The 25381-nt window shown below is 29.8% G+C and overlaps 4 protein-coding genes and 4 non-coding genes across 9 annotated transcripts; 3 read left to right on the top strand and 5 right to left on the bottom strand.

The window, feature by feature from the left end:
* The first annotated feature begins 539 nt into the window (after positions 1 to 539).
* LOC124934328 (ABC transporter B family member 26, chloroplastic) lies at positions 540 to 6608 on the top strand. Its single transcript, XM_047474846.1, has 18 exons — positions 540 to 1067; positions 1405 to 1532; positions 2080 to 2122; positions 2438 to 2482; positions 2586 to 2708; positions 2796 to 2899; positions 3099 to 3153; positions 3237 to 3307; positions 3475 to 3577; positions 4291 to 4501; positions 4611 to 4684; positions 4801 to 4857; positions 4950 to 5024; positions 5232 to 5306; positions 5384 to 5665; positions 5751 to 5815; positions 6173 to 6233; positions 6311 to 6608. The coding sequence occupies exons 1-18, from the start codon at positions 615 to 617 to the stop codon at positions 6392 to 6394; spliced, it is 2109 nt and encodes a 702-aa protein (XP_047330802.1). The 5' UTR covers positions 540 to 614; the 3' UTR covers positions 6395 to 6608.
* A 1701-nt stretch (positions 6609 to 8309) lies between these two features.
* LOC124936656 (beta-arabinofuranosyltransferase RAY1) lies at positions 8310 to 11085 on the top strand. 2 transcript variants are annotated; one of them, XM_047477172.1, is made up of 4 exons: positions 8310 to 8846; positions 8918 to 9173; positions 9225 to 10104; positions 10177 to 11085. In XM_047477172.1, the coding sequence occupies exons 1-4, from the start codon at positions 8491 to 8493 to the stop codon at positions 10623 to 10625; spliced, it is 1941 nt and encodes a 646-aa protein (XP_047333128.1). In that variant the 5' UTR covers positions 8310 to 8490; the 3' UTR covers positions 10626 to 11085. The 2 variants fall into 2 exon arrangements, with proteins under 2 accessions (XP_047333128.1, XP_047333129.1); XM_047477173.1 differs by having other exon boundaries at positions 8311 to 8846; positions 9237 to 10104.
* Positions 11086 to 12996: 1911 nt separating this feature from the next.
* On the top strand, positions 12997 to 15503 carry LOC124936294 (putative glucose-6-phosphate 1-epimerase). The gene is made up of 9 exons (XM_047476782.1): positions 12997 to 13186; positions 13313 to 13483; positions 13617 to 13694; positions 13801 to 13857; positions 13934 to 14100; positions 14177 to 14308; positions 14785 to 14887; positions 14964 to 15063; positions 15151 to 15503. Exons 2-9 carry the CDS (start codon positions 13385 to 13387, stop codon positions 15393 to 15395), a joined length of 981 nt encoding a protein of 326 aa, XP_047332738.1. The 5' UTR covers positions 12997 to 13186; positions 13313 to 13384; the 3' UTR covers positions 15396 to 15503.
* A 1521-nt stretch (positions 15504 to 17024) lies between these two features.
* On the bottom strand, positions 17025 to 17160 carry LOC124937188. The gene has a single exon (XR_007099298.1). It is a non-coding gene; the product is annotated as a small nucleolar RNA snoR137 (small nucleolar RNA).
* Positions 17161 to 17216: 56 nt separating this feature from the next.
* On the bottom strand, positions 17217 to 17361 carry LOC124937190. The gene has a single exon (XR_007099300.1). It is a non-coding gene; the product is annotated as a small nucleolar RNA snoR137 (small nucleolar RNA).
* Positions 17362 to 17414: 53 nt separating this feature from the next.
* On the bottom strand, positions 17415 to 17559 carry LOC124937189. The gene has a single exon (XR_007099299.1). It is a non-coding gene; the product is annotated as a small nucleolar RNA snoR137 (small nucleolar RNA).
* A 50-nt stretch (positions 17560 to 17609) lies between these two features.
* On the bottom strand, positions 17610 to 17755 carry LOC124937187. The gene has a single exon (XR_007099297.1). It is a non-coding gene; the product is annotated as a small nucleolar RNA snoR137 (small nucleolar RNA).
* A 2477-nt stretch (positions 17756 to 20232) lies between these two features.
* Positions 20233 to 21253, bottom strand: LOC124936526 (transcription factor MYB20-like). The gene is made up of 3 exons (XM_047477031.1): positions 21121 to 21253; positions 20899 to 21028; positions 20233 to 20819 (listed from the first exon to the last, which is right to left on the bottom strand). Exons 1-3 carry the CDS (start codon positions 21251 to 21253, stop codon positions 20363 to 20365), a joined length of 720 nt encoding a protein of 239 aa, XP_047332987.1. The 3' UTR covers positions 20233 to 20362.
* Positions 21254 to 25381: the final 4128 nt, after the last annotated feature.

Below are 25381 nucleotides of genomic sequence, written 5' to 3'. Positions count from 1 at the left end.
AGACTAAAATGAGTTTTATTCTCCAAAGGGAAATGGATGATTTTTCAAGTATACTATACGAGAATCATTTTATTATTTATCAATTAAAACCACATTCCTAAGTACAACCTTAAAATGTTTAAGAGATTTTAATAATCTTAATAGAAAACTATCTTAACCTACTTTACACTATTAAAATGTTTAAGAGATTTTAATAATCTTAGTAGAAACTTGTTTGATGTGATTTTTTTTTATTTTTTATTTTTTTAGATTTTATTATCTACAAAGTTACTATGATTATGAGTATAAATTATAACAACTAACTTATTTAATTAATTAAAATATTAAAATAGTTATTTTACAAAATTTAAACAAATTAAAAATCCAAATATTCCAAATTTTAATCAAACAAATGTTTTTTTATTAATAAAACCCTCAAATATCCAAAACAACCGCCAAGAGGACACGAATGGCCATTTCCTTGCCATTTGTCCAGGTAGATTTTTACAGTCTCAATTCAATTTTCCAAAATAATTCAGGGGTTAGTTTACACATTTTCCACCCCCTTCCTTCTTCTCCAATGGCTTCAGGTTTATCCGTGAAGGTCGAATGAGCATTGCGTAAACACGTCTGCCATGGCCGTCTGCTTCACTCATCATCTTCAACCTCGCCTCATTTTCTCTTTTCATCATCAACGATTCTCCATTAACAACAACCCCAAGCTTTTTCACTTCAATCTAACCTCTAATAATCGTTATTCTTCTCTATCGGATTCTTTCCAATGCAGGAGGTTCAATCGCTTTTCTCGCCCTAACTTTGCCTCAATCAATGACTTTCCACTACAAGCGGAGATTCAGGACGACTCGCGTAGAAGCAATGTCGAATTATGGGAGAAACTGAGAAGTTTGATTAGTTTTATACGAGAAATTCTTCCCGGTGGTAACTGGTGGAGATTTCCACAACAGGCGGAGGTTAATTCGACGGCGAAGCCTGTTACGGTTTTGCGGGCTTTACAGAGGATGTGGGAATTGATTTCTCGAGATCAATGGGTTATCTTTGTTGCTTTTTCTGCCCTAATTCTTACTGCGGTAATCTGTTTTTTTCTTTCTTATGATTAAACTTTCTCTTGATCATATAGAGATTTTTCAAGTATCTGCCAATTTGTAATCATGACATGGATTTGCATGTCACACTAATTCTCTGTTTGATAAAAAAAATTGAAATTTTGTACTGAATAGTAATCTAAGTATAGTTCATCAAATTAAGTACTCAATATTAATACCTATTTGATAATTTAGTGGTTTAGATTGGGTGATAAATCAAGATATAAAGCATAGCCTTAATGTAATTGTAGAAGAGAAATACATGTAGCCATGCATGATTGACATAAAGGGTTGAGCTCAAAATCTTGTTTTTCTTGATTAGATCTCGGAGATATCTATACCACATTTCTTGACGGCGTCAATTTTTTCTGCTCAAGGTGGTGAGATCAACGTTTTCCATCGAAATGTCCGGCTCTTAGCAGTTCTAAGTATTACATCAGGAATTTGCAGGTTAAAATCTTGTATGGTCAATGATCCCTTCTCTTTATTATGTACTTGTTATTTACCAACTCACCACTTTTCGTCCATTGTTTGCTGTAACGCAGGAATTGTATTCTTAGATTGGTTTTATTTTGTGTACTGATAAACTTGCCATTTCTTTATGCTTATTTTTCTTTCTTTCTGTTTTGCTAATTCTTAGACCTAATGCATTTAACCTGGCTTCATTTTTTAGATCTCATGTAAATCCACTAGTATCTAGATGAAGGAGTTCCATTTGTTCTTGTTTAGTAATAAATAGATACTTGTAAGCTTTAAAATGATCCACTAGTATCTAGATGAAAAGAGCTCCATTTTTTGTTTAATTATAATTAGATAATTGTAAGTTTTATGATATCGAGGCTTGATATTTAACTGTCAACTGATTGTGTGTAACTTGCTTAATTTACACAAAACATGTCGTTTCCTCATTTTGTGTACAGTTTCTGTGAAATATAATGTTGTGGGGGGATAATACTATACAAACATTAATCTATTGTACTTTAATTTTGACATGCAGTGGAGTTCGAGGATGCTTTTTTTCCATTGCAAATATGATTCTTGTAAGTGAATAAATCATTATATTCCTGTTTATATGTGCATCAACAGTACATTCGAAGCTATTTAGCTGACTTATTAATTGCATTATATATTCTCATCTTGGGATGTTCCCATTTCTTGAGCCCGGGTGGTCTCTGTTGAGAATTGAGTAATTGCTTGTCGCAGGGGTCAAGATATATAGTTTCTGTAGTACTTTAAATGCCTGAATTCATCAAAAATAGTTCAATCAAATCTCAGAAGCTTACCGTAATGTTTCTCCTAAAAGCATCACCTTCATTTCAATTTTCGTGACAATATTGTTGACTAACATTTTTCAGGTCAAGCGAATGAGGGAAGCTCTATATTCGGCTCTCCTTTCACAGGTTCTGTCCTTATAGTACTAATATAAATATATCTTGGGCAAATAAATATATTTCTCACTGAATGCCCTGAATAATTGTTTTTTTGTTAATTTCTTTTATGTAGGATATCTCATTCTTTGATGCCGAAACAGTTGGTGATTTGACAAGTAGGCTTGGGGCAGATTGTCAACAAGTCTCACGTGTGATTGGCAATGACCTAAATTGGATATTGCGTAACGTTTTACAGGTTCAATTGCTAAATAGAATGACTAAATAATATTTTGAATCATTCTCTAAAGGGGTTGTAAGCTGGCTACCGTTTTTTCTTTTCCAGGGGACAGGTGCATTGATTTATTTGTTGATTTTATCATGGCGTCTTGGTTTATGTACATTGGGGATTTGCATTATTATTTCGACCATTATGCTGATCTACAGCCGGTAATTTTCTAATAAGCCCCTGATTTTTGGTTAATTTCGAACTTTTCTTCCTCCTTTACTCGAGGAAAGACATCTCGTTAATGGTGTAGAAAGGAAATTCTATTTATATGCTAGAACATGGTATATTTTCACACAGTAGTCCTGTACCCTGTCAAGGTTTTTCTGTTCTAAGCATATATAAGTACTGATTTTGGTATAGGTACCAAAAGAAAGCGGCAAAGTTGACACAAGATTTATCTGCATCAGCCAACGAGGTAACATCAAAACTTCTGTCAAAAGTTCACAAGAAATGCTATTGAAATATCTTCAATTAAGAAATTTGATGTGTATAATATAGGTTGCACAAGAGACACTCTCTTTAATTAGAACTGTTCGAGTTTATGGAACTGATAAGGAAGAATCCCATAGGTAATAATGTTGCTGGCAAGTTTAGTTTTCATAAAAGATACTGCAGTTACTCTATTACACAGTAGCAAAGCCATTCATAGGGGTATATATATTCCTTGACATGAACAAAACGGAAACCTGAAAATTGGAATTGTTCTGGACTGAATCTTTACCACACTATTTGACAGGTATGAGAATTGGCTGGGAAAATTGGCTGATGTAAGCATGCGCCAAGGTGTTTCATATGGATTATGGAGCTCTAGCTTCAACACTCTTTATCATCTTACACAGGTTAAGATTTCTTTCTTGGAATCATATATCTCTCTTGTTTCTGTAGTCTGTATGTAAGCTATGTTGATTTCACCATATAAATGACGAACAACTGTTCTTTATCAGTTAAATATATAAACAACTATTTGTTTCGTTAAAATTCAGAATTTTTTTTTCGTTTGGCGTTAAGATATATTTTTTCTAAATCATATGCTCGGATTAATTTTGGATCATGATCAAAATTATAGTGTGATTTTTGTAGCTTCATTTGGTATACAACTCATTTTCTACATCATGATGATCCCAATTATATTGTATTTTTTTTATTCATTTGGTTTAGACTTTTTCTAAATGATCGTGATTTTGGATCATCATGGGATTATTTTTTTAAATCATTGTGATTTTTGGCAAACATAACAAATGTATAATTTTTGGATACCAATGCAGCCCATTATGAGCCTATCTGGTATGGTGCTGCTTTCTGGTTGATTCTCGACGTTGACATTCTTTAGGGAAGGAGTTGCAATAGATGTTATTAATATATGCAAGAGTTCTAATTCAAAAAAAGAACAGAAGAAAGAATGAGTCGCAGATGCAATTGATTCTAAAATGGACATAATCTTGAGAAAGTTGAATACATTCAACTGTACTTTAAATGTACCAATAGAACCTGCGTCACTGTTTAACAGATTCAAGTTAACAGTTTGTTTGATGTTGCATAATTAATGGTATAGGTTATTGCTGTACTGATAGGAGGAATGTCTATAAAGTCTGGTCAAATAACAGCTGAGCAGCTGACAAAGTTCATATTATATAGTGAGTGGCTGATCTATTCTACATGGTGGATCGGCGATAGCTTATCGTCATTGATGCAGTCAGTAGGGGCAAGTGAAAAGGTCTTCCAATTGATGGATCTTTCTCCCAGTCGTCAGTTTCTAGCTAAAGGCAAGTTGATATTCTCTGTCGAGACAATTATTCTTTGTGTTTGTTGTCTTTCTTCTAAATAATTGTTCCTATCTAAAATTTACAGATATTTTGATGTGAATATATGCAGGATTAAGATTGGAAAAGCTAATGGGACACATTGAGTTTGTTAATGTGTCGTTTAAGTACCCTTCAAGAGAGGTGGTATGATCTTCATAACTTTTATCTACATCGGATCCGTTCTCACATCATTAACCCATATTCCAAGGGTCTAAACCTAGCATGGCTCAAAATGGACCGACGTACTTGAATTTGTATAGGTACCAGTGCTAAATAACGTCAACATTTCAGTCCCTCCTAACCAAGTAGTTGCAATTGTAAGTTTGTGTGTGTTTACATAGTCAAGTATTGTAATTGTTTGATTATAACAACCGCCAAATATCACATTTTTTTTCTTATTGTGTGTCAGGTTGGTCTTAGCGGTAGTGGAAAGAGCACTCTTGTAAATCTTCTTCTCCGTCTTTATGAGCCAACAGGTGGTCAGGTAAGATTGTGCCAATGTGAATTTATGATATATTGTTCCAACCAGGGTAATGATGCACTTTCAATAAAATCATCTTGTTATTGCATTAAGTTGGAAACTTCTAGAAGTTTAATGCATATGCTGTGGAGTACAGTGCTTAATATGATTTTGATATTTTTACCCCGCCTTTTTAGATCTCGTTATTTCTTGCTTCCTTGTAATTTGTAGATATTAATTGACGGTCTCCCTCTTGAAGACTTAGACATCACGTGGTTGAGAGAAAGAATTGGATATGTGGGGCAGGTCAGATTCCCTCAATTAAATGTTCAAAATATCAACAGAAAATCCATTTTGCTGACAATTGATTGTTATTCTGATAGGAACCTCGACTTTTTCGCACGGATGTGAGATCGAATATAAAGTATGGGTGTACACGGGAGATAACTGAGGAGGATGTGGAATGGGCTGCCAAACAGGCATATGCTCATGAATTCATCTCAGCTCTGCCAGACGGCTATAATACGCTTGTTGATGACGACTTACTAAGTGGAGGCCAGAAACAACGTATTGCCATTGCAAGAGCTATTCTTAGGGACCCAAACATTTTAGTTCTTGATGAAGCAACCAGTGCCCTTGATGCAGAAAGCGAACAAAATGTCAAGGCATGTTTTTCTTTTTTCATTCTAGTGTGAAGAAATGGGCAGTGCATTCAAAATTTTAACGGTTTTGCTGGCAATTAACGTGCAGAGGGTGCTTCGTGCTCTCAGAAGAGACCTCAAGACGAAGAGGACTTGTGTTGTAATTGCTCATAGGTGAGAACATATCTTTTACTTTTATTGATTTATGATGAAGTGCTGCTAATTTTACTTTTTTTATCAATAAAAACTTATTTGTGTATTACATGGCCAATTTTAATTAATGGATCCATCTTTTTGCTTTAGAAGCAATACAAACTGCATCTTAAAGTGTTGATTTCTTCTAAGGAGAGACCTAATATCATCTCTATGAGTTTCTATTACTATAATGATAGCTGGTTAAGAGTCAGATTCGAAGATTCATAGCTTCTTTGACTTATGTCTCGAGTTTGATTCCACAACTTCTTTGATCACTTATGTTTCGGTATGAATTGTTTTGATATTTCCGGTTTGAACAATTTTATATGTATGTAGACTGTCCACAATTCAAGCAGCAGACAACATAGTAGTAATGGATGGTGGTCAAGTTGTTGAGGTATACACATCTTTGAACCAGTGGATTTGTTTTGTTTTTAATGAACATTAATAGTGTTGTCTTATCTTGTTTTGTAGATGGGCAATCACATGGAACTTCTATCAAGAGATGGAGTGTATGCCCGTTTAATCAGAAAACAAGCAGACGCCGTGGTGCAATAGTGAAGCTCTTACTCCTCGTTAATAGATTCTCCGAGATTTAATGCTCTTATTGCGCCTGTCTAATCTCTTTTTCTAATTTTCTTTTTCATTCATTTGTATGTAACTTTAATCCATTCATTTTGGGGACATACTTATAGCTACACATTTGAATCTATAGTATGGTTAGAACATGTAAATTTAGATATTTATACAATTTGTGTTTTAAAATGGTTCATTTATGGCCCGGCCTATTTGGAAGGAAACTCTTTGGGAATGTTTTATCGATTATTATTAGTTTTTCTTCTATCGAAACATTATTTGAAGCTAGAGTCGAGTTTAGATCTGATAAATTTTATTAGAAACACAATTTTCTTTTGTGCATTTTATAATCTATATATATATAATGATGCTTAATTTTTAAAGTGTCCGGATTGCCGGGTCGAGAGCTGTGGTTAATTTGGATACTTGGGTCGGATTATGGGTTGACCCGTTTTTAAATTTAAAACGGTTAAAAATAAAATTAAAAATGCTAGAGGTATGTTTCGAACTTGCAACCTAACAAAACAAGTACAACTCTTTAACCAACTAGGCTACAAAGACTTTATATTTTAAATTCAACACCAAATTTGATAAACGCGGGACGTTTTAATATTAATATAAGTTCAACTTTTTAACTAACTAATATATAATGATGTTGAGTAAATGAATATTTGTGTCGGATTGTGGGTTAAAATTAAAATAAAAAATGCTATCCGTAATTTTTTTTCACGGTTTTTATATTATTACTCGTGCAAATGCACGGGCTAAATGCTATTTTATTAGAAACATAATTTTCTTGTGTGCATTTTATTTGACCGAGATAATGTTATATTTGTTCATTTAAAAAAAAAATTGAATTAAAGAGTGTTTCATAAAGGGCTTGAATAAAATGTGTTAAAATTGTAATATATTATATTAGAAGCTGTTCTCTTATTGGATTTCATATTTGTGACAGGGTTAGCATAAATATATACTTGAACAAAACAAATATTTGATCATATCATAACAAATTTGGATATAAAAAATTTGATTTATTAGGTTAATATATAAAGTCTATTTAAATAATTGAATTAATTCATTTTTTAAGATCAAATATTGAAATAATGATAAAATGACTTAATATTTGATTAATTTAATCATTTATATTAGGGTCACAAATAAGTCATTGGGAAATTTGACGAAATGACCTCATAATAAGGATAAATAAGCTAGTGACCATCGCATAATTTTAAATGCACGGGTGATCATTTCATTTTTTTTACAAAATTGTACATTCGCGAGACGCAACCGGATGGCATAAGAAAAATTCACAATCTTGAGATGCATTCGCGAGACGCAACCGGCATTCGCGAGACGCAATCGGCATTCGCGAGATGCAACCGGCATTCGCGAAACGCAACCGGCAATCGCGAGACGCATTTGAGACGCAACCGGAAATCAAATTGTGGACTTTTCACATGGTATCCGGTTGCGTCTAGCAACTGGTGGTTGCGTTTCGTGACAGGTACAATTTCGTAAAAAAAATTGAAATGGTCACCCGCGCATTTAAAATTATGTATTGATCATCAACTCATTTAAATGGGTTATTTCTTTAAATTTCCCGTCAAATTAAACTTGAACTCGGTTGGATTAACTTTCTATTTGTTAGACTATAGCTCAAGTTTAGTTCGATTAATTTCTATTTGTTAGACTATGAGAGGTTTGAGCCAAGGTCGAGTTTTTATTTAACTGTTTTTTAATATGGTTTAATTAAATATAAATATAAATTTATTATCTTATTAAAATCGAAAATAATCAATAAAAAAAAGTTTGAAAAATACGGCATTTGCTCAAGCAATATGTTCATTGTGAAGTTTCATGGCCAGCTGTGTTGAAAGAAGTTTCTTGTTTTCTTGCATCGTGATCTTTGCGGCAATGGCGGCGTTGAATCCCTTTATTGTTACTGAGTGGGAATACAAAAATCCACTTGCCATTTCCATTAAAATCCCACTTCACCAAAACCTAGATTTCCCAGGAAGAAAGCTCATCACTTTTATGGATTTTCACCAAACCCATATTTCAGACAGGTAATTAGGGTAATGGAGAAATCTGCATTTCCTTTTCAAGTTATGGCAAAGTTAAAGCTATGGATGATTTGGTTATTAGGGTTTATCTTAATCACCTTATCTTTCTACACAACTCAAAGACTATCTTCATCTGTATCAATATCCGCCAATCATCTCCCCGCTGCCGCCAATCCAACAATATCAATATTCGCCGCTCCTTCACCTTTCATCGGCGTTGTCGGAGACAGACAAACCCTAGCTATTCGATCATGGTTAAGCTTATCTCCAAATATCACTGTTTTCCTTTTCAGTCAGGACCCTTTTCTTTCTTCTTTCGCTGCCTCCACTTTCGGTTCTCGCGTCTCCGTTGAATCCAATCTTGATTTCACGTAAGCCCTTTTGAAATCCCATCTTCTTTACTGAAAAAATATCTGATTTCTCTTTATCATCTTTGTTGTAGATTCCTAGGAACTCCATTTTTTCATTCAATGGTTGCAAGATCTCAATCATCGAAATCAGATGTTTCTGTCTTAATTGATCCAAACACAATCCTCTTGCCCAATTTCATCTCTGCCCTGAATCACGCGCATTCAAAACTCGACCATGATTGGCTCATGTTTTCCTCTTCCCGGGCTGTTTCAAACTACCCATTTCGACTTGATCAAGACTGGAAACATTGGATTGGAGAGAATGGAAAAAAGATTAGAATTCAAGAGGTAAATATGCAGGAATGAATTCAATTATAATCAAAACGTTTAAATTCGAAGTTCTATTTACAGTTGCAGGGGTTTCTTGATCTTAATTGGAAATGTAGTAATTGTGAAGACAGGATGGTTTTGGCTTGGAATAACTGCGATCTTCCTTTACATAACGGAGTTCTTCCTCCATTCTTGTATGGGAAAGGCTTGCATAACCGTTGGATCATCAACGAGGCTCGATTATCTGAATACAGATTTGTTTTCGACGCCACAATGGCAATATCAAATTTTTATTTGGATCACGAACCAGAAGAGACAACTTGGGAAAACAGGGTGAATACCCATCTTTCAGGGCTTTACGGGTCTTTATACTTTCGTGAAGCTAATCATTCAAATATGGTTAAGCTTCTAAACTATAATAGCCGTTATGTGTTCGTTGATCCAACTAAAGAAACAGATTACACATCGATGAGATTGTTTGAAAGAACAAGATATAGCCAAGAGAGATTATCGATTCCTTTCACAGTTGAAACGCTCCTTCCAATCCTCGCTGACGAGAACAAGACTATTGTGTTGGCAATCGCGGGTTACAGTTACAAAGACTTGTTAATGAGCTGGACTTGTAGATTACGTCGTCTTATGATCACGAACTTTCTAGTGTACGCTCTTGACGATGAAATCTATGAGTTTTCTGTATTACAGGGATTACCCGTTTTCAGAGATTCTCTAGCCCCAACTAATATCAGCTTCAATGGCTGCCATTTTGGAACAGAGTGTTTTCAGAAGGTTACTAAAGTGAAATCGAGAATCGTTTTAGGAATACTGAAATTAGGTTATAACGTTCTCTTAAGCGACGTCGATGTCTATTGGTTTAAAAATCCTCTCCCGTACTTATCTTCATTTCCTCCCGCGTTTCTTGTTGCACAATCCGACGAATACAAGAAAACCGGTACTATTTATAGTTTATTTATTAGAAACTGAAGAACAAGATTAGCTGATATGTTTTTCTTTTCTTTTGCAGGCGCGATAAACTTGCCTCGACGATTGAATTCAGGGTTTTACTTTGCCCATTGTGATATTTCAACTGTTGGTGCGTTAGAGAAGGTGGTTAAGCATGCAGCTTCGTCTAATTTATCGGAGCAGCCGAGTTTTTACGATACATTGTGTGGGGAAGAAGGGTGTAACCGGATAGGTGGAGATAGATGTTTGGAGCCGGATTCTAACTTGACTGTCCATTTCTTGGATAGGGATTTGTTTCCAAACGGGGCGTATGAAGGTTTATGGGAGGAAGAAGATGTGAGACATGTTTGTGTTGAGAAGAAAGGTTGTTATGTTCTTCATAACAATTGGATTAATGGGAGGAGGAAGAAGTTGGAGAGGCAATTGAGGTCGGGGTTGTGGGATTACGATATGAGCTCGAGAATGTGCTTGCGAAGTTGGCAAACTGCTAAAGTAGCGAGTTATTTCTAGTGAATGTTGGTTTACGGTTTATAATTCGGAAAATGAACTAGGGTTAGGACGATAATTAAAGTGGAGTTATGACCGTGAGATGATATAATGGTGAAAAAAACCTAGTCTTAGAAAAAGAAAAGTAGAAGAAAATGTTATCTTTTTCTCGACTAGGGTTTATTATCCTTGAGGAGTTTAACACGACACTGATTGTTTCGGTTCTTTGGTTGTCGATTTCTGTTGCGACAATGTCCCGAGCGGGTCCTTCTGGTCACATCCTGGTTTTGGTTTCATAAAATCAACTCAGATTTCTACAAAGGAAAATGAAGAAGTTAATGATAATGGTTCTAATGTATGTTTATGAACTTGTTTGAGTTTTTTTTTTTATGGAATATTGTCTAATATGTACATTAAATTGTAGGGGGAAATACAATTATAGATAGTTTGATATTGTATACAATACTATAAATAGATTTAAGAAGATAATTTTAATATTTAGTTGATTATGGATAAAGTAATTAAATATGGAACATGGGTTTGATTATGGGTAAAGTAATTAATTTAGAAATATTTTTATTTATTTATGAATAATAATATATTTTATTAGACCTTCATTCATCTTGTTTTTTTTTTGTTTTTTTTTAAATTGTGTGGTAAAATAATGAGTTATGTGAGATTTGTTTAAAATAAATCATGCAAATTAATTTTTAATAAAAAAATTAATTTAATAAAATAAAAATATTTTTGTATTTTAATTGATTAATTAATTAATTTGATGTGAAATTAAAAAACTTTAAAAATATCAAAATCAAACCAAATCACCTGATGTGAAATTATTCCATTATTATATAAGAAATCAAATTTGATTCTCATACAAAAAAAAAATACTTTAATTTAGAAGATTATGAGGTAGAGAATTGCTGGTCATTCTTTGGAATGAAGCTAAGTAAAAAAAAATAAAAAATAAAAATTATTTTGAACATTCTAGAAAATAAATAATTGAATTATAAGTTAGATCTATCTGACAAAGACAACACTACATAAACATGGTAGCAGATAACATTTGTATTATTATACACTTTGAATTAATAATATCTATAAATGTAAAAAAGATGGATTAGATGCTTATATATACAAAAGTGACATTAGGATATAATAGGCCGGCAAACAAAGCCAAATAAACAAATCACACTTTTTTTCTTATTATAATTTCACATTTTTTTTTTTGGATTTATTCAAAAACTTTATGTAAAAAAGCACCGACCTTGTTAAAAAATGGCAAATCGTGAACCAATTTGGAGGGTTTATGATAAAACTTTTTTCCAATCATTTTTTTTTAAAGAAAAATAGGATTGTAAATAAATTTTGTTTCTATTTTTTATGAAATAAAAGTGTCTAAAAAGTGCAAGAATAACGTTTCAAATTGTAAGGGTTCTTCTAATGTTTTAATAAGGGGGTATACTATTAAATAAGGATTTCAATTATAATTATATATTTCAATAATTATAATTAGACTCTTCAAAAATTAATAAATAGAATTAGACAAATAAATACAATAAAACGTAATATCATTAATATATTGTTCTATATAATTTTAGAGGAGTGATAGAAAAAAATTGTGAAGACGTGAAATTAATTCTAAATAGTTGGAAAAAGATAAAAGTGTGAATAAAAATAAAAATATAAACATTATTTTAATTTTTGAACGTAATTCACTCTATCTCTTGCTCAAATTCCACTTTCAATCGTTTCTAATAATTATATTATATAATTTTTTTAAGAATTAGGATAGAAACAGGCGAGGAGTTTATAAAGATCGGATATAACAGAATTGGTAATAAATAAAATCTCCTAAATAAAATGGTAATAAATAAAATCTCCTAAATAAAATGGGAGAGGACAATAAATGTATTCTTTTGGTTGTAAATAGACTCGTCAAGCCTAAAATGCATTTATCATCTCGCCCTAGTTTATAAATTTTTTTTACTATCTTGCATTCAGTACTTTATTTAAAACTCATATGAGTTTTATTTTTTTAGTCAATCATCACTCAAATAACGAGAATTTTATAAAACCGAATGGAACGAAAATGATTATAAACAAAATCTCCAAAATAAAACGGGGCAAAACAATAAATGTATTTTTTTTTTCTAAAGTAAGACGTGAATGCGTTTATCATCCCCGCCCTATATTACATAATTTTTTTACTACCATACCCATCGCCTTGGGTTTCGGATTATTTGAAAACATAAAACTCATATCTTGCTTACATTCTGGCGCGCAGAAACTTGGCAAACGGTAGATTCCGATCGTTCTCTGAAAGCGATCGTAAATGTAATGGATGGAAGTCTCCTAGCTGAAGAGAAATCATTAGTAATCCAATCAATTCATCTCTCTTTTCAAGTTTCAATTGATTCCGAATTCTTCAATCTCTTGTTAATTTACAAATATGTCTCCTCAATCCTCATCATCCACTTTCCGTAAGCCACGGGAATCAATCTCTGTAAAGTTCAAGTAGGGACGGCTCACGGCAGTATCTATCAAACTCCAAATCGATTGCATTCAAGAAAAATCAACCTAAGGTATCATTTCTACTCTCTCTACCAACCAAATCCAGACGCGTTCCTATGTACACACTGTTGCAGTTGATTGTGCGATTTCGACGTGTAATTTGTCAGATCTCATTTTCATTTTCATTATATATGTAGCTGGAGAGAATCAAAGAAAACGACGATCTCTGTCCATTGATAAAGAGAATAAGGTGGACGTGGCTTCGGTATATGATGATGATGATGAAACAAACTCCGTTAAAAGTCTTCGATTATTCCGATCGATTCCATCGAATTTCGCTTTCTGAACCTGGCGGATCATCTGCTGTGGTTCTTTCTTCTTCACTTTTGCTCCGTTTCTTAACAATTTCACATGCATTACGTTCATTATTCATAATACATGATCTATGCTTAAATTGTCGAGATGAAACCCTAGATTTGATGTTATGTGGAATGCTGATAGGTTTTACTTCAAAATGGACGTCTCATCTCCTGGAAAAACAATCATGGAGAGGAATTGCTATCTGTTAGCGGCGGCAAGGTGATTGATTCTAATTCCTTATCATCATCATCATCATCATCATCATCTTCATAATCGATTAATCAATTTCTAATTTGTTGCACTGGATTGGATTGGATTCGATTAGGCGATTTCGAAATCACCTGAATCATTAAGAGGAGGGATTTCAATCAGGTTTCGACAGGTTCGAACTAGTTTACATCATAATCTTATAATTTAGTCAGTAAAATTTGATGAATTATTGTTCTTTCAATTCGAAGTTTGGCAATTCGGAGACACCTCTGTCTCCAAGAAAGATATTCTGGTCACTAGACGAAGACTGCGATTCTCCATTGCGATTACTTGTTCCCAATAGCAATCAGTCGTCGTCAAGTGTTAATCTCATCTTTAAGGCTACAAAAGAAGATAAGAAGATGTGGCCATCTAGGTGAAGCTCTGTTTTAAGCTTATGTTTGCTTTGTTTTTTAGTCATGTTTGTGAAGATTTGTTTGGTTTTTTTGCAGCTTTGAAATGCGGCTAAGTATTTCTTTGGACTTGGGAAAGCTAACTTTGGTTCCTTGTGTTAAGAACACTGATTCAAAGCCTTTTGCATTTACATTCTCACTTTGCAACTCCTTATGCGTATCCGATATCAGGTTTCTTTCTAACCCATTTCTTTAAATCCTTTGTTTTGTTTTGTTTGATCTTATTGAAAATTAAACTATTTTAGTAAAAGATGTTATGAATATAAGTATACAATGATCTTCATTTACTTTTTTTGTAAAAAGAGGGTATTTTAATAATGTGTTAATAATTTAGATTATGTTAATAGAATGTTAATAACTTCAAATAACTAGCCTAAAGTTGGGTCGTAGGTGCAAATATTCCATGTTTTAAAGTTTAACCAACTCAAATTTTTTTCAACAAAAAAACCCATATGCCCGAAAAAGAATTGGGATTTTAGAAATATGTTCCAATTTTTGTTCGGGCACAAATGATAAAAAATTTATTAATAAAACAGTTACAAGTTAGATGCATTTCTCATATATATTATGTTAAAGAAAATACTAATATGCAATAAATCTAGTTAAACAACATTCTTGAAGCGTCAATAAACAATTTTGATATACAGCGAAGTTCGTGTGGAAGGATTGGAGACGCTCGATTACCTGGATAACTTGGATCAACGGAAGAGATTTACTGAGCAAGCTGATGCCATTACTTTTGATGGCGAGGTCTCTTTTCTTTTTATTTATTGTCGTTTCGAAGAAGAAATATAGTTCAATTGAAACTTGGCTTGAGTTAATGTAGGTGGATCGAGTTTATTTGAATACAAATGAAGATATTGCCATTATAGACCACAAGAAGAAAAAGACTTTGGTGGTTCGCAAAGAAGGCTTGCCAGATGTGGGTATGTTTAGATCTTAATAAATGTGATTAGTCATAACAACAATTTTATTTTTAATGAGAATTGAACTCGATTACGTTATAATTACAGTTATTTGGAATCCTTGGAACAAGAATGGGAAGGCAGTGTCATTTGAGGGCCAATTAGGTGGCATGGATTACATGACCATGTTATCGGTTTGTTCGGGTGTGATTGAGAAACCGATGATCCTTAAACCTTCGGAAGAGTGGAAAGCTCGACATGAGATTCGTGTGGTCTCCTCGAGCTATTGCAGCGGCCACTTGGATTCTCAAATGGTTCTTCGAGAAGGAGGCTTGACCAATTCCCCGTTCTGATTAAAATGGTGTTACTTGTATATTGTACATATTCCCTAACAATTGTTGGTATGTATTGTGTCAAAACGTTTTTAGGTTGAATAGTATGTGTTTGACTTTATCTTTTAAATAATGATATTGTTACATAAGATGCAATATTATTTTAGAAGTTAGCAATATCTTTAATATCATAATTCTACTAAAACTTAAAAGAAATTTTTAGTTAAAATTAAACACTTTAAATTAGCTAGTTACTAAGAGTATTTATCTAAGATAGCTCACATAACAAGAATTTTATCTAAAATAAGTTAAACAGAAGATATCAGCATACTAATTTCAATCAAACAAAATATAAATAAAACATAAAATTAAGAGTTTAACAAAGAAAAAAATAAAACATATTTAACTATCTAATAATAATTTGCCAATTTATATATTGACAATTTTTATTTAAAATATTATAAAAAAAATACGTATTATATCTCTCTAACATCTTTTACCATATAAATAAAAGTATATAAATAAAAGTGTAGTTTATTGTTTAGTTAGGACTATGTGTTACTAGGGTGTTTGGATTAATTAGTGTTAAATTATTATTATTATTTTATAATAAAATTTGTATTATTTGAGAACCGTTGATCAAAGGAAAAGGAATCCTGGGAGAGGAGCATAATATATGTAAATATTATAGAGTTATTAATAAAGTAATTAACTACCACTCATTTTTGTTTTCTATATTTATTTTATTACGGGTGAGCTTACATTTTTACTATTTCTATAAAGTTAGACTATTATATCCTTTATACTATACTATTATTATATTATTTAATTTTTAATTTCTCATTATACCCTCTATTAATATTATATATAATTTATTACTTAAATTAATATTTTTATTATATATAATCATTTATAATATATATTTTTTACATAATTCAATAATTTAATTAAAAAATATTTATTTATTTTTATAACAATAAATTTATTAATTATAATTTTTTATATTTACTTATATTATAAATAATATTATTTATTTTATATTTTTATTTTAAGTTTATTTCATTATAAATATTAATAATAATTAAATCAAATAAATATAATTTACAATTAATATTATAATTAATTTTTTATATTTTGATTAAAATTATATTAATTAGTAAATAATAACATTATTATACTAATAAACAATATTATTTATAATATAAATAAATCTAAAAAATAATAATAATAAATTTAAATTCATATTTATAAAACTTAACTATTCTTTTATTTATATATTTATATATATCAAACACAAAATTATAAACTATATAAAACTAATATCATTTCTTAAAATTTCATAAAAAAACATCAAAAACCTATTAATTCAATGTCTTCTTTTCAACGTACAAAGACATCTTTTTCTAATCGTTTTTAGTTCCTCTTCTTAAGTACATATTCATTTAAAATTAGTCATGTATATTTATAAGCTTTGATATTATTACATTTCTGATTATAATTTTCTTTTTCATTTAAAGTTTCATAATTTTCGATTTAATGACATTTTTATAATAAAATTACTTAAAAATAAAAAATATATAATATTTTAAAATTTATATTTTTAATTGAAACATCATCTCTTTATTAATCAAATCGTATTTATATCATAGAAAATATACCAATAGACAGGTAGCATAGAAGCAAGAAGATTGCAACAAGCTGTTTAAAACTGGCTTAAATATTCATTTATGCTTCGGAAACACGAACATCATCATTGAAACAGATTGAGTTCACCAGTAGAAGCAACGATCAATGATCGAATCAAGAATTTCAGATTGATTCAGAAGATAAAACGACTAATAAAGATATACCAATAGACAGGTAGATTCGATGCAAAGAGATTAACTGCAACGATCTGTTTAAAACTGGTAGCATTTAAGAATCGATCTATGCTTCGGAAACACGAACATCATCATTGAAACAGATTGAGTTCACCAGTAGAAGCAACAACGATTCAAAATCATCATGAAATTCTAATTGATTCAGAAGTAAATCGAACGAAGATATGCCAATAGACAGGTAGAGACGATGCAATGAGATTAAATACAACGATCTGTTTAAAACTGGCAACATTTAAGAATGAATCTATGCTTCGGAAACACGAACATCATCATTGACATAGATAGAGTTCACCAGTAGAAGCAACGATTCAAAATCATAATGAAATTCTGATTAATTCGGAAGGAAATCGAATGAAGATATGCCAATAGACAGGTAGAGTCGATGCAATTAGATTATATACAACGATCTGTTTAAAACTGGCAACATTTAAGAATGGATCTATGCTTCGGAAACACGAACATCACTATGATAATTAAAGAGAGTTCACCAGTAGAAGCAACAAAGATCTAATCTAATAATAAACACTGTTTGAACATTATTGAATATTTCTCGACGCCGATCGTATGAGCAATCGAAGATGCAAATACGGAAATGAAAATTCGAATTGGACAAACCAAGACGAAATTGATAAATCGAGAAATGGTTAATTATACGCTTCCGTTGACGCGTCAATCGGATAACCGAAGAACGCAACGCCTGAAGCGAATCGATATACTAATAATGAAGAACACGAGATTTAAAGAAAATGGATAATTAGGGTTTTGAAATGAAGAACATACTCTTATTGCTGCGGCGGGTGGAACTAGGGCTTCTGAGTTTGTGCTTTCCGAAGAAGAACTGCTTGCTACTTATAGGATTATTATTGGGCCGGTTTCTGTGAAATTCTTGATGGGCCGGTTAAATTACAATTTTAAAAATAATTAGGGCAACACTAATCTTTCCCGGATGAGAGTCCGTTCGTCTATTTTTTTTTTTTACATTCATTTTTGTTTAAATTTATTTGTTATATATTTATTTTGTTTGAAACAATTAGATTCTTTTAAATAGTACAAAATAAAAATAAAGAACGTAACTCTAAATATACAATTTTTATTATATAATTAAAATTTGAAATTTCAACATTCAAAATTGAGAGTTTACCTAAACTTTTTTTTATTAGTTATCAACCTCTAAAATCTAAAATTTAATTAATATAGTAATAGTTTAATTTGAAAAATATTAATTATATTTTATTATTAATTATATTTATAATTAATTATTTTATATCAATTAATTTTAAAATTGTATATAATTAAAATAAATTTATTTTTTTAATATAAAATAGTATAAAATTGTAAAATCCAAATTATTTTAACTCTTTTACTTAAAATCAAAATTTTATAATCTTAAAATCAGTATATTTTAAGAATTAACTTTAGATTTTAATAGCATTGTTTTTTATATTTAATTTAATTTTTTTTTTTTAATTTGAGTTAGATCTTATTTTAACTAATAAACTTATTTTCGTCTCAAATCAAATTACATTCATTTTCATTAGAGGGATAACAACCATTTTAGTACAAGTCTTATTCTGTAACTTTTTTGAAGCACAACAAAAACTCACAATATATAAACATAAAAGAGATAAATGAGTAACATTATTGTCATTATTTTAATTTATAACATCGTTACTAAAAATATAACAGAAAATCCTAAAAAAAAATGAAGAATGTGAATGTTGAAAAATGTAAATACATACACCACTAGGAATTTGTATCTATTTTAACACAAATTAAATTTTTTATAATATTTTAAATAATTTTTTATATTTAAGGTGTAAATTCAATTTTAAATAAAAATAAAGGTATAATAAGGTCATTCTTTTATTAAAGATTAAAGACTTTTAAATAGTTTTTATAATTTAAGAACTAATCAAGAAATGAAGAAACCACTACTAATTATTTTGACTTATTAAAGATTACAGACTTTTCAATAGTTTTTTTATAATTTAATAAATAATAAAAAAATGAAGAAACCACTACTAATTATTTGGACTAAATATTAATTAAAACAAATATTAAATAAGAATTAGTGTCATATTAAACAAAGTCAATAACCCTTGGCCTACATTTCCAATAGACTATTGAAAACAAATAACCAACATCAATCAAATGTATTTAATTCAATTCCATGGATATGATAATGTATAAATGTTAAAACCAATCATTATGAAATAAGATTATAAGCATCAAACTAGTTCAAATTATTTATTTTAATATCTTAATTAATTCCACTAAGTGCTTCAATTTTCAGAAAATGTACCTAAATTTTCTAAATAAATTTAATTAAGTGTATTTGTTTAAAAATAAAAATAATAATAATAATAAATTACTGGTAAACAATTTTATCATTTTAAAAGTTTAGACTGGATATGGCAAGTTGATCTAGACCTAATACCTATTAATTTAGAAAGAATGAAGATTAAAGGTAAAATATAAGAATCAGTATATCCAAAGTCATGGATTTGAGTGTGGTATCCACATTATATATTTTAAAATAATAAAAAAATTAGAATGATTTTATATACAAATATTTTCAACTACTTAATTATTTTATTTTGTGGTCTATTATTATCCCTCCTTTAAATATGTGCATGCTAGCTGTTAATAAAGATGTTGAAACTAACAACAAAAACAATTTTGACTTCAATATGTTTATATAAATATTTTAAATTAATTAGACATCATATTATATATATTTATATTAGTTGTTCTCTATATATCATAAACTTTGACATTAATAATGAATGTTGTCAATAATATTTTTTAAATGAAAAACTATTGTTCTTAACTTATAAGGAAAAACAATCATACTTTCATAGTTTTTCTTTGCTCAATCTATATTTTGTTTGATTAAATGGAATCAATGTTTATTATTATAGATATATATGAGCATCAACAATCAAGTTATCTTGATTTGTTTACTTTTGTAGCTCTCTTAAAACCTTGCATACAAACTTGTTCTATGATAAGTTTATATATATATATACTTGATAAAGATATTAGGGTACAATATGACCCTTAAACATTAAAAAAAAATATTGCATCACACACAAATCCAACATTTTCTTATTGAAAAATCTCTTCGAGATTAGTCAAAGCATCCCACGAGACATCGTTACTAGGGCTCGCAAACCATCTTTGGATCTCCTCTTCGAATGAGAACAATGTGTTTGATCGATTTGTTTCATTCACAATCGATGATTCCATGTCCAACATTTCCCATATCTCATTGATCTTCGAAGAAGTGGCCTCAACATCACATGATCCTTCACTTTGTGATGTTTGTGTGTTACTAAAGTCCGGTACTTCAATTTGTGACGTGATGTTCAATTCCATCTCCTTAGCTTTTGAAGAATCCGATTGTGATGATCCTCCATTATCGTTTCCATCTTCCTCTATGGGTTTATGGGTGATGGTTGTGTCCAATTCAATATGCTTTAACTTCTTCTTGATTTTGGTGTTCCAATGATTTTTTATTTCATTATCGGTACGACCAGGAAAATGTGATGCAATCTTAGACCACCTGCCCAAATGATAAATTATATGTGGGACAAAACCTAATTATAGCAATACATGTTTATACCATAGAAATAAGTACATACCTATTGCCATATCGTGTTTGAAGCTCGATTACCATATCCTCTTCCGCATCCGTAAATCCTCCCCTCTTGAGATCTGGTCTAAGGTAATTGATCCATCTCAATCTACAACTCTTTCCACATCTCAACAAACCTTAAACATTAATTAAGCTAGTTAGGGGTTCTATTACTCCTCCATGAACAAAACCCTAAAGAGAAAGATAAACATAAGATTATAAAACCAACCTGCGAGTTTTGGAACTTGTCGCCAACATTGGATGCCATTGTTAAGGATAAAGGTCACGAGCTTGCGATCTTCATCTACCGTCCAAGGACCACGGTTAAGACCAACCTTGTCGCAACAAGGTTGTCTCCCCATAAAGCAAATGTAATAACAAGCAACAAGAAAAAGTAGAAGAAGGAAGAAGAAGGGAGGTGGGTGAAGAATATGATGGAATTATTATATAATATGGGTAAGGAAGATGAGAATCAAATGGGTATTTAACATCTCAACCAAAAGATGTAAATGATTGATTGATCGAAAAGCATCAACCTTAACAAGCAAAATGTCTAAGAATAATAATAAAATATTGGAACCGTACTTGTCTTATGATTATATGTTATTGGAGAAACATTGTCGTTGACATGTTCTCACTATGTATATTATTATTATTAGCTTGCAAACTCTTCTTCTATTGGTACTTCGTGTAGAAGAAGTGGTGCTAGTAACATATTAACAAACCTTATAATAGTTGAATATTTTCAAAGATTCCATGGTCCCCCTTTTAGTTGGCTAGTCCATTTGTGGTGGCCATGTCTTTTTCATTCATAGAAATTAATACTTTATACAAAAGTAAAATATTTCCAAAAATGATAATAACATTTCTTGGACTAGCAATATATTTTGATCCTTTTCTTGTTCGATTAATCTTGCAAAACGAGAGTTAGATTTAGTTTCGATCGTCAAGTCTACCTTAAGATACACGGAATCGATTACAATCCCATTCACACACACATGCATTGATCGCAATCTCAGTAGGATGGTTATCGAAACAATGTTCTAACTATGTACATAAAAAGTATAAACTATAAAGAATTTGTTATTTTCAGTTAAGAATTGTATGCATGTGTGAAGAGGATTATTATCCATATTTAGCAAAATTGAAAATTATGAATTTATCACCAAACAACAAATATATTTTAGAATTTACAAAATATAAAGAAAAGATTGCTAAATCAAACCTATATATATATATTATTTTTTTTAGAAAATTAAAGGAGAAATACACTGGACTATATATATTGGTGAGTTCAAAAATGTGGCCACAAAGGGTTAAACACATAGCCTGCAAATACACTTAACCATTTAACCAAGCGCAAAACTTATCGCCTGACGGGTTCAAACCCAGGATGTCTCAAGGAGGCTGGAGATATCTACCTGTTGTTGTCGCTAAGCTAGAAAATGGGATATATATTTTGGTGTTAACTACGATAGAAGAAGTATTTTTCGAGCATCATGTTGGTAGCGACAAAGGATATTGAGTTTATTTGTAAACTTTGATTTGTCTATTTGAGTGGTTTGTGCTTTTAGTTATTTTTGAAATGGAAAACCTTGATTTCATTAGTCATGTTAATGTTATTATAATGAGTTTTTTTTTATCCTAATGTATATCCAATATATGTATTTTGTTGACCTAACAAGGTAGTGAGGTAGTAAGAGTCGACTTAAGATACATAAAATATCACGAATTCAATTCAATCTAAAAACGGTTTAAATTGAAGCAAGGTTATACTTTTTAGGTGTATGACTTTAGATCATGTCATATTAGTTCTTTCTAATTAAAAAAAAATAATAATGTTATGCCTTAGTGTTGTTTCTATTCACATTCAATTATATTTTCAGTCCTATTTTTCAAAAGTAATACTTGTTTGTTTTATTGAATTAAATATTATTGTTTCATTTTTCAAAAGTAATACTTGTTTTATTGTATTAATGCACGGTATTTTCAATAAATAAATAAAAATATATTTTTATTTTAATTATTGTTTTAAATAATTAAAGGTAAGATACCAAGTTTTTATTTAGATAAAATTTATCACATCAAATAAGACCGTACATATTATTCTTTAGAAATCGACTACTTTAATACCTACATAAGTAGTTTAATAAATTGACTGTCGTCCACCAATAATTTTCTTTCTTTGTTAATGAGGACTAAAATTATATTAATTCGCCCTTTAATTTGTATATGAAAATTAAAGTTGCCATTAAGTTTATAAGTTTATTAAAGTTTCCATTAAGTTTAAAAGTGTGTTAAAGTTAAACTGATATTTCAGCTCACTCCATTTCATCGTGTTTGTGGATAATTATATCGTTCCCGTTAGTTTTAAAATATAGTTTCGATATTATTAGTATGTTCGATTAAAAAATAATTTTGATTTATTAGTACGTTCGTTTGATTTGATCAGCTTTAAAAAAAAAAACATTGTTATATAATACTAAAAATATATAATTCGTTTTAAAATTATAATTAATAATAAATTACATATAAATCAATTTAGCATAAATATTTTTATTTTTTTACAATAAATAAAGAATCTTCTATTATTATTATTATATATATATATTTTATAAACATGTATTATATTTAATAGTCTGATAACTTAATTATAAGTATAGATCTTTAAGGATCAACTTTTTTTTTATGTAATTAAATTTACTTATTTTTTAAATTTTAACCATCATCAATTAATCTACTAAGACAACAAACTCAACTATTGAGTTCGGTTTTAAAAAATCGTTAGTCCTTTGGCTCGATTTGGACCAATATGATTCGATTTTGAAGGAGTCGACTTTGACCAATATTATTAGATTTTGTTTCGATTGATTTCGTTTACAACTTTTTTTTTTTATCTACACTCAATATTTTTTATTTATTTTATAAATGGTTCGCGTGTCAACTCGAATTAATGACCCTAAGTTAAGTTAATATGAGTATTCACAACTCACACTAACAAATATATTGGTTAAATTTGTAGATAAATAAGCTTCTTTAAATTTTGTCACAATTTAGAAAATAAATTTGAGACTTAAAAATACTTGAATTTTAAAAATAAAATATTTAAAATGTGTGGAATATGACATCCCTAAATATTTTTTTTCATTGAGAAGCAATGTCCCATTTGAATGCTAGTTTCTTAATGTTATTTATCTTATTTAAATTTAGTTTATTTAAATAATGTTGATTGTTATTGATTTTTGGGGTAAATTTGTTTAGGTAAAAACATTTAAAATGTATTAATATGTAATGATAATTATTTTTTAAATAGGTGGTATTTTAGTGTTTTTATTAATAAATTTAATTGTATAATTAATGAGAAAGTAAATAAAATAATATTTAATTATGGTTGAAATTTTAAAAAAAATCTAATTGAATCCGTTCTAATAAATAATGAATAGATTTTAGTTATATTATATATTTTAGAAAAATCTAGTTGAATCCTCCCTAAGAAAACACCTTCTTTTCATCATTCATTTAAAAAAGGAAATAAATATTTGGTTTAATTAATTTTATGATGGGATTTGATTGTTTGGTGATTATTCTAATTGGAAGAAGCTATATAGACATTATTGTATAGGTCAGTCCATTGAAAAATCCAATAATCAATTAATAATAAAAACTGAAAGTTTTTATAGAGATGAAAAAAATCAACAAGAAGAATCATGTAAAATACAATTCATTGATCTAATTTAGGATGTTTTGTTTTGTGTTTAAGCAAATTATCATAATATACTGTGAAATATTCAAAAAGAATTTTGAAAAATTCAATGATGTGTAATACTAATGTTGGGAATAGTAGACCTATTGAAGAGATTTGAGATACAAATTTAGTAAAGTTCTTAGTCACTTCAATAAAAAAATATATTAAAAATAGATATTAAATTAAAAATATTTTAACCCATTAAAATATTTTAAGTGATAAAAATGTTTTTAAAAAATTAAAAGTTATGGGTTCGATTATCACTTAAAACACTATAAATTAAAATAAATGTCATGTTTGTGGGTAATAGGGATGACAATGAGACGAATCAGGATGGATAATCCATTTATCATTCCCGACTCATTTTACTTTAGAGATTTTTACTATTATCCCCTATATTCTCTAATATATATATATATATATATATATATATATATATATTATATAAAAATAAATTTAATATAATATTATTATATAAAAAATAAACTTAAGCTCCTATAAAAACAAAATGAATAAATAAATATATATTAGTGATTTTATATATTTAATTGTGTTTATCGTGTTCGGAACAGAATCGAGATGAGATCGGGACGGGAATACAAATAACATCATCGCTACATCATTCAACCACCGGATAAACTAAAAAAACCCGCTCATAAAGGGACAATTTAAATCGAAATCGCGTGCCAATTAAAAAATAAATGTTTTTTTTTTTCATTATTTTGAACTGTTGCTAGTTAGGGGG

Source organism: Impatiens glandulifera, chromosome 4 (genome assembly GCF_907164915.1).
Source record: "Impatiens glandulifera chromosome 4, dImpGla2.1, whole genome shotgun sequence".
Lineage (NCBI taxonomy): Eukaryota > Viridiplantae > Streptophyta > Magnoliopsida > Ericales > Balsaminaceae > Impatiens > Impatiens glandulifera.
This window is presented reverse-complemented; position numbering and strand designations above follow the sequence as displayed.

Bases quoted from the DNA above. Each gene is read 5' to 3' on its own strand.
- LOC124934328 (XM_047474846.1), top strand. From the start codon at position 615: ATGGCCGTCTGCTTCACTCATCATCTTCAACCTCGCCTCATTTTCTCT. The intron at 1,533-2,079 runs GTTAAAATCTTG...TTTGACATGCAG, and splicing joins ATTACATCAGGAATTTGCAG to TGGAGTTCGAGGATGCTTTT. The intron at 5,666-5,750 runs GCATGTTTTTCT...ATTAACGTGCAG, and splicing joins AAAGCGAACAAAATGTCAAG to AGGGTGCTTCGTGCTCTCAG.
- LOC124936656 (XM_047477172.1), top strand. From the start codon at position 8,491: ATGGAGAAATCTGCATTTCCTTTTCAAGTTATGGCAAAGTTAAAGCTA. The intron at 9,174-9,224 runs GTAAATATGCAG...TTAAATTCGAAG, and splicing joins AAAAGATTAGAATTCAAGAG to TTCTATTTACAGTTGCAGGG. The intron at 10,105-10,176 runs GTACTATTTATA...TTTCTTTTGCAG, and splicing joins CGACGAATACAAGAAAACCG to GCGCGATAAACTTGCCTCGA.
- LOC124936294 (XM_047476782.1), top strand. From the start codon at position 13,385: ATGATGATGATGATGAAACAAACTCCGTTAAAAGTCTTCGATTATTCC. The intron at 13,695-13,800 runs GTGATTGATTCT...GGATTCGATTAG, and splicing joins TATCTGTTAGCGGCGGCAAG to GCGATTTCGAAATCACCTGA. The intron at 14,101-14,176 runs GTGAAGCTCTGT...GTTTTTTTGCAG, and splicing joins AAGAAGATGTGGCCATCTAG to CTTTGAAATGCGGCTAAGTA.
- LOC124936526 (XM_047477031.1), bottom strand. From the start codon at position 21,253: ATGGGGAGACAACCTTGTTGCGACAAGGTTGGTCTTAACCGTGGTCCT. The intron at 21,029-21,120 runs GTTGGTTTTATA...TTAATGTTTAAG, and splicing joins ACAAGTTCCAAAACTCGCAG to GTTTGTTGAGATGTGGAAAG. The intron at 20,820-20,898 runs GTATGTACTTAT...TCATTTGGGCAG, and splicing joins CAAACACGATATGGCAATAG to GTGGTCTAAGATTGCATCAC.